The sequence below is a fragment of the Anarrhichthys ocellatus genome, unplaced genomic scaffold, assembly GCF_004355925.1.
Source record: "Anarrhichthys ocellatus isolate YVR2014 unplaced genomic scaffold, GSC_Weel_1.0 scaffold57, whole genome shotgun sequence".
NCBI lineage: Eukaryota > Metazoa > Chordata > Actinopteri > Perciformes > Anarhichadidae > Anarrhichthys > Anarrhichthys ocellatus.
In genome coordinates this window covers 1245999-1254007 of record NW_022280087.1, presented here as the reverse complement: position 1 = coordinate 1254007, position 8009 = coordinate 1245999, and the positions used below count along the sequence as shown (strand labels likewise).

The window sequence follows — 8009 nt, the reverse complement described above, 5'->3', positions numbered from 1 at the left end:
CTCTCTCTCTCTCTCTCTCTCTCTCTCTCTCTCTCTCTCTCTCTCTCGGCGCACCTGAGCTGCTGCTACAAAACAAGGGCACGTGGGGCTGGCCAATCAGTACGAGAGGAGAGCTCCTCGGATTGTGTGAAAGGGGCGTGGTAAGTTGCGCGGACAGAAGCCCGATTGGCTGGCCGAACTCTCACTCTTCTGCCCTGGCACAGCGCGGTGAGTCCTGCTGTCTTTATCTACCGTTTACCTGAACGGTTCCTCGTGGTTTACAAAGGCAGTCTTTTCATTGACACAGAATCCAAGACAAGAACGTGTAGAAGTAGAAAAGATAAAGAACATTTCTCCGACCGCCCTTCTCGCATTGTTTAAAGAGAATCAGACAGAAAACAGGCTTCACTGACCACTCACTCACTCTCAGTGGAAAATAAAGACTCAATTGTTGTGTGTGTGGTGACATATTTGTAAAGGTCTATGTATCATTAAAACAGTCAGCTCATACTCTCAGATGTTGAGGACTGAGGGCGCAATTACGCACGCCCTCCGTCTCCCTCTTTTGCCATTCACTCTCTCTCTCTATTTCCCTCCCTCTCTCTCCACACACACACACATACACACACTCTCTCACTCTCCGTGGGAGTAAGTGTGTAAGTAAAGAAGGGAAGAGGGAAAGAGAGAGAGAGCGTGATTCCAGGTCTCTCTCTGCTGCTCTCTCCACTTTGGGTACTCGTACCCGGTCTGAGTCAATGGGGCTTTAGCACTAAGGGGTTAAACGTTAAAATAAAATATATTTATTTACCCCGAAACCCCCTTTAGTGTTTAGGTTTTATGCATTAAGACAGACAGACATAGGTAACCCATCAAGGAAAGTCTCCGGGAGAGAGGTAGAGACGTATCCAGAGGCGTGCCTTTTTTTGTCTGTTGCCTCGCAGAAGCTTCAGTCGGGTCCCTGTCGTCGGCTGGCTTACTGCGAGAGGATAACTTCCACCATATCCTACATTTACAGCTCAACCAGGCCGGCGAACTACTGCAACACTATGGATACTGGAGACTGTCCCTTCCGCAAGAAACGGAGACCATGGCGCATGGACTTCTCATCCTTCGCCTTGGTAACCGTGGCGCTCATCGCGTGCCAAACGACCGTGGTTCGGGCAGGTAAGACGGCCTCTTTTATTTCCAGTTGGGATGTTTATTGTGCGTTTGGCCAACTTTGGGTCTTTTTTTCTCAGTTTGAAACGTCTTCATCTTTCGCTGTCTGTCTGGATTTACCGTGCGTAAAAACTCATCCATTATCAGACACTTACGCACCTGACATGCTTATTTTCATTTTTCCCAGAGAAATGTGGCCAATCATTGCATCACAATATTCAAATATGTACATCTTTTGCGTTGTTTTGCGTTGATACCTGTATATTTAGAAGTGTAGGCCTACATGTTTAATTTCAGTCAAATTCCAAAAGCATCCCAGGGCGACTTGTGTTTCCTAAAGGCCTTATGTGACCATGGTCCCGGCATATGGACATTGACAGGGAAATCGAAGTTTCCGAAATGAACCTATAATCTTTTCAGCGCTGCGTCTCTTAATTAGTAAGGTCCATCCCATTCAAACAAACGACCAAAATAATGATACCAACATCCGTTTGTCAGATTATTTGTGTATGTTTTGATAAAGTTATTTTTCTTATCCGGCAGCTGGAATCTGGCCAGCCTTCACACACCCTGTCCGATGATGGATGTCACAACCAATAGCGACAGAGTAAATACGTTATGAAGTCATATTATTATGTATTGTTGCTGCAGAAAAACATATGACATATAACGTGGTATTATGTTTTGAATAAAAGTTTGTTGCCGCTTTTTTGGACCTCGTTCCCTCAGCTGTGTATCTGTCTGTGCGCGCGCGCAGCCTGCTGACAGGCAGGCACGTGTTTGTTTGTCATTCTGAACAATTTGTCCGATGTTGACTTTTCCATTTTATCTTTCTATAAACTTAATTTCACTTCCAAGAATCCTGCTGATGGTGCGCACTTCTGTGGCCCCCTCCCACCCGCAGGGGCCCGTGGGTAGGACGGTGCAAACAGCTGCTTCAGTCGCTTTTAATCGACTAAACATCCCGTTTGTCAAACGTGAACTATTTTTTTTGTTCTGTGTTGCAACTGAACGTCCTCCTGTGGGTAAACTGGGCTGACAGCAGGGACCGTGCAGGTTGGCTGTGTGTTTACCAGTTCAGCCTGTGCACCAGTCCATCCATCACTGCCTCTGCTCGTCCACGGGGGAGGGATCTCTGAGTTTGAAGGATGTGACAATAAGCCATGAAAGTTGATTTTGCGTTTTTTCCCCTTTTAGAATAACACTCTAATGTTTGTATTGGTTTTAATAGTGATTAGTACATTGATATTGAGAATAATGGTTTGTTTGCGAACAGTCGGAAGTGATTACTTTACTTTACGGTCTTACGATCCTCTCCCCTCACCATCCACAGGTACATAGTAGTCCGCCTAAAAGGAATGATCTGTATGCGCTGCAGTTCCCTGGCGCACCGCTAGTAGTCTCGACTTATTTTTAACACAGAGGATCCATTGATTCACCTGAACAGCTCAGATCAGATTTAATGCGTAATGTGCCATGGAAATAAATCAAATTAAAGATAAATCCATAAAGGTGTTTTTTTTTTTGTAAGTGCAGCAACACGACTGTTGAATATGATTTGTGAGGTTTTAATTAACCTTTTTAAATGATGAATTTAGGATTTTTGTTCGACTGGATCTGAAGCTGGTTAGAAAATGTTATTTTCTAACTATGGTTTTATGATAATGTACAAAACGAAGGCAGGTTTAGTTTACACACAGGAATAAAGTTGCTTTCGGAGTTTCAGTGGACTCTTTATTTCTCGTTTGGAGAGCTCGTGGCAGGGACAGCTTACGGACCAAGGGGGCTTTTGTGACATAAATTGCCCTCCAGTGTATTCTTTGGCCCCGTTTCCAATTTCAGATTGCGAGAGGCAATTGCACCTTCCCGTCGTCTCCCGTGTGTATTTTGGAGGCGGAAGACTGAGACATTTTTTGCCTTCTATGAATAGGTTATTATGCGGCGCAGCACCTCGGTCTCAGCGGCGCGGGAGTGAAAGCGTGCAGTGTCTCCGTGTCTATGTGCGCTTTGTACAGTTCTGTTTGTGTATATGCGTCCGTAAACTATGGATGTCCCCCCCGGTGTGGAAATGCATGCCACATGTATGTGAAAGTGCCTCTGTGTGCAACACCTCGTGCAGGTTGTATTTATCATCTTAAAGGATACATTAGAGGCGATGTGCGCGCGGAGGTGTTTATTCGTATATGATAAAAAGTAAAAAAAAAGCTGTGATAATGTAAAGTGACGCTAATAAAAAAAAAAAAATGTACCTGCTTTTTTTTCTTTTTTAATTGCGTAAATAGCGTCCCATTCTGTATGCGCGTTCCTGTGCGGGCAGCGTGGTGCAGCCGCGCAGATGTTAGTGTAGACTTACTATAACAGCGCCCCACCCAAGCAGTGAAAGACCGATTTAGAGAAGAGAGTGGTCAGAATCCTTCATGTGTATTCTCTCTTCCCTGGGAGAATGAAGACTGGGAGAGGAGGAGGAGGAGGAGGAGGAGGAGGAGGCACCCAGAGAGCAGGAGGCCTACGGAAAGGCTGAGTGTTGTTCAAAGGAGGAAGAAAATCAGAGGGCAATATTTTCTTGACATGGATGTTCCTTAACTTCATTTCAAAGCTGAGCGCTCCTCAAAGGACAGTCTGTCTGGGACTTGGCTAAGCACAACTTAACCCTGCTCTCTCTCTCTCTCTCTCTCTCTCTCTCTCTCTCTCTCTCTCTCTCCTGGTGATCCTGGTGATCACTGGATCCTGTGGATCCAGTGATCCACAGACAGTGGCGTGAGGTAGTTACATCAGGCCCCGGTGCATGTTCGTATGACAGGCCCACACAGTGCACGCTAGTTACTAAGCACACATACACAAACCATACAGGCTGCACTCGTACAGCGTTCGTACATACGGAAATGAATGTGCTGTAATTTGAAGATATCCCGCAAAATCATTTATTTGTAACGCACGTAATAAAGAACGGAAAATTATAAAGAACACAAAAACCCACACGGGCCGGGAGTGAGGGGACGTGGGTCGGTCAAACAAAATCCGTTCTTTCACCCAGAGGACAGCCGATTGTTCCCCGTGTGAAACGAGAAGTCAACGTTGATTTCCTGTGAAGACGGGCATTTATATTGAAAAGACTGTATGTATCTAACGAGTGGATATTGACACGTGTTACTGGACTTTTGTAAAATTCTATTTTACAACAATGGTTTTACAATGGAAGGAGTTGCTCTGGCCTGTTTTTGTCTTAGGTTAGCAGCTATTCATTTCCACCAGTTTACAGCTGGGTATGTGAAGACTGTGGCAGCTTTAGGCTCAGTTTACTGATGATTATTAAGTATCAGTTTCCTCTTCATATCCATCACTTCCCTGTGTAATCAGGAGTGTTGAAAGGCTCAGGTCTGGTTCATGCCGGACACCCTCACCATCGCTCTCAGTCTCTCAGCAGCATCTAACACAGATAGATGGCAGGAGACCCAGACTGTGGTTGTGAAATCAAAACGAACAGAAAGTCAAAGCTGAGAGACACGAGAGACGAGACACGAGAGACGAGACACTCGTGACGCCTCGGTTCTTCTGAACCGAGGCGTCCCCTCAGACTGGAGAAAAAATCCTTACTGCAGACTTAAAGGAGCACAGCGAGTAGCAGATAGGTCGTCCCTGGTTTCAATGGTGATGATTTAGTGGTGTGTGTGTGTGTGTGTGTGCGTGTGTGTGTGTGTGTGTGTATGTGTGTGTGTGGGTGGATGGTTAGACGTCGTTCCTCCAAGGCATTCTGTTTTAGCAGAAGATGTACAAGGACTGCAGGAGAGTGTGCCAACTGTATAATGACAGGCTGCCTGTATGGAGTCTATTCCTAGTCACTGGTATTCTGTTGCGTAGGAGGATGCGGAGACCAGCTGTGTGCTCCTGCATGTAATGTTAATGTACATCTCTTTTCCAGACATCAATACCGTCGGCGTTGGCCTATTTGAAAATAGTTTGAGATGGTTGTTTGACCGGGACGAGCGGAAAAGTGTGGCTCTTCAGTCCATCAGATATTTGGAGACGGAGTAGGGTTTCACATTTAGAAGACATCACAGGACAGCACTTACCTGTCTGTGCAATTTCATAACTTATCTGGGAATATTGGAAGAGGCCTAATGCAGTAATCCCCAATGATCTATAATATCAGAAGCATGCAGTGTTCCTTTCCTCTTTCTCAGACCTGCTCTCCTCTTCTTGGCCCACAGGAGTTGCTTGTGTAAGTTACTCTCGTCTCGTCACTAGTCTGACTCTGAGGTCAAATAGAAGTGTTCAGATAGCACTGTTCACTCTTATTAAAGAGCTTTTATTAAATATATTATACATTTGCTTAACGTAAAGACTTTTTCACTCTTCCTCAAATGACCAAAGTGGGGTTTTTTTGCACGTTTTAGTTTGTTGTCTATAAATTATGTGTAAAATTTGTGCATCAGCACTGACCAGTTTTCAGAGGATTATAATTACATTTTTTTTCGATGGTCCAGTTTGTAGAATCTCAATACTAGTCAGGAGTAAAATGTAATATCAGTGGAACCTAAATACAGTTTGAGTCGCTCTGTGTATTAGTTTAGTGTAAGGAGTGCTTTAGCTTTAAAGTGTTTTTAAGGGTCTTTGTGAGGAAGTGCAGTCAGAGCTGAGCAGGGAAGTCTGACCGATCAGCACAGACACACCAATGGGTCTACGGCGGCCTTCTAATTTGTGACAGTCAGTCACAGGGAAGCGCTGCCTGTCTCCTGGTGCTGGTACAGCAGGTCTTGCGGTGTCAGGATCCACCCTCGGGTCCAAACTAAGACTGTGGCCTCCAGCCCTGAAACCACACGAAACTCCAGCACGACACACGTTGGCAGCGTCGGACCGGCACAGACCGGCACAGACCACATAATGGCACAGGGGGGACAGCAGAGGACTTTTTTGGCCATGTGCTGGCAGCAGCTCCCCGATGGAGGGAATGAAGAAACCACATAAGGCTGCAGCACAGTAATTGTAGTAGTGGATAAACCACACGGACTGTGGGATTCATTAGTGGAGGTACTTATTAGTGCTGCTGGAAGCAGGTGTGAAAATAAAAAGCACAGGAACTGGTGATCATGTTCGCAGAGAAATGAAATATGTCACAGAGGCGTTCTTTGACTACTTGATAAAGGTTTGGGCCTGGAATGCAGATTGATTCTCGTTATCTATTAACATCTAAAATACTAAAATGTTTGGACTTCTTGGTTCCCCTTTGGTGTTTGTACAGAAGATGCATTAGTTTCACTGTGAGATGAATATTGTTCCACTTTCCCTCTAGTTCTGTGTCCTCTCCAAAGGTCCAGTAGAAACACGTCATAGACATCCAGCTAACTTTTAGTCTTCTGCAACCTGTGTTCCAGATTGCTGCCTGCTGTGGGGACTGTTGTTAGATTTTATTCAACAGTTTGTACACTGAAAAGGACTTGCCAGTATTTCTGAATTGTTTTCCCCTTCCGTGCATAAGCACGTTGCATGCAAAGGCCCAAACACCGCTCATACAGTGATCAGTAACACTACCGCCTGCATGGCATGCTTCACTTTGTCTCTTTTACTCAGTCTGTAAGACTTTGTGTCAGGGCAGACATTAGAGCGCTGCAGGGATGATGTATTTCTGTAGACCAACCAGGAAGGTAGCATCACACTGGCTCCCTCGACAAGGAGCCAATGGGATTCTTCCACTGGATTTTTGATCGCTGCAGAAAATAAGCTCTGAGGCAAACAAATGTGATGATACGTTTTGTTCAGTGAGATAATCTTTTATGACTTTTGAAACGCGAATGCAATCTAAGAATTACACCACGGCCACATGACTTCATGTCACCGCTAAGATAAAGCAGGACTAGTGTTCCAGTGATGACGTTTAGTAGCCTCTTGTTAACCGCCTTCATTAAGACATGTAAAAGCTTCTAAATTCACCAGAGGGGTGTTCACTGACCTGTTTTATGTCGTTAAAATCTCTTACTCTTGTGTTAACAACAGACCTTATTTTAGCCCTCTAACCAAAACCCATTCAATGCAACCCCGGGTTTGTAGGACTCATTCCTGCAGCGCTCTTATGTCTCATAATTAACTCCCTCCTGAGTTCCGCACAGTTTGTGTTTGAATTGCGTGGTTGAATTGACAACTTTCAGATTGATTTTTGATCTTCTGATCTCTTGTTCTTTAACTCTGAACTCCTCGAGGTTTTCTCCTTCCCGCCTTCATGCTGAGTCCTCTGGTGTTACTGGGGGAGTTCATTGAGACATCTGTGATGCAGGACCACCTCACCGTCAGTAATAAGCTCCCACTCCCCTTTCCTATAACACACATTCAGTGCTGCTCTTTCCCCTCTCAGAGCAGCTAGCCACACACTGGCACATGGCGTGCCTTCTACATGATGATTAACACCACACTGACAAACCAACCCCTCATTTTATACCATATAAATAATGCAAAGTCTAATCACCCCCTTTTTACAGCATGGGTACTCATAATGGATTTTCTGTCTGTGTACAGAAGGCTTTATAAATACATCGTAACTACAGAGCACCATGTTGAAAATTACTACCTGCAGCAGCTCGTGCGCTGAGCCGCCTTGGTCAGCTGGGTGGATGACTGGAGTTTACTTTACGCCTTCTTTGGTTTTATATTTAACTTTTTGTAATGGATGATGCTTCCTGGATATCTTATGTTCATTTTCTTCTCATCTCAGGCCTCTGAAAAACCTGCCATCTTGGTTTATTATTAGAGGAGACACAAATATTGAGACAGAAGAGTGTGTGTGTGTGTGTGTGTGTGTGTGTGTGTGTGTTGTGTGTGTGTGTGTGTGTGTGTTTGTGTGTGTGTGTGTGTGTGTGTGTGTGTGTGTGTGTGTGTGTGTG

The 8009-nt window shown here is 44.9% G+C and overlaps 1 protein-coding gene across 1 annotated transcript in view; it reads left to right on the top strand.

Annotated features, from left to right (window-relative positions):
• Nucleotides 1–1063: 1063 nt before the first annotated feature.
• The window catches only part of col11a2 (collagen, type XI, alpha 2), a 51677-nt gene continuing 44731 nt past the window's right edge, over nt 1064–8009 (top strand). Inside the window, exon 1 of the mRNA XM_031871260.1 lies at nt 1064–1143. Within this exon, the coding sequence (XP_031727120.1) occupies nt 1074–1143 (70 nt within the window). The 5' untranslated portion in view covers nt 1064–1073. The remainder of the gene's footprint in view (nt 1144–8009) is intronic.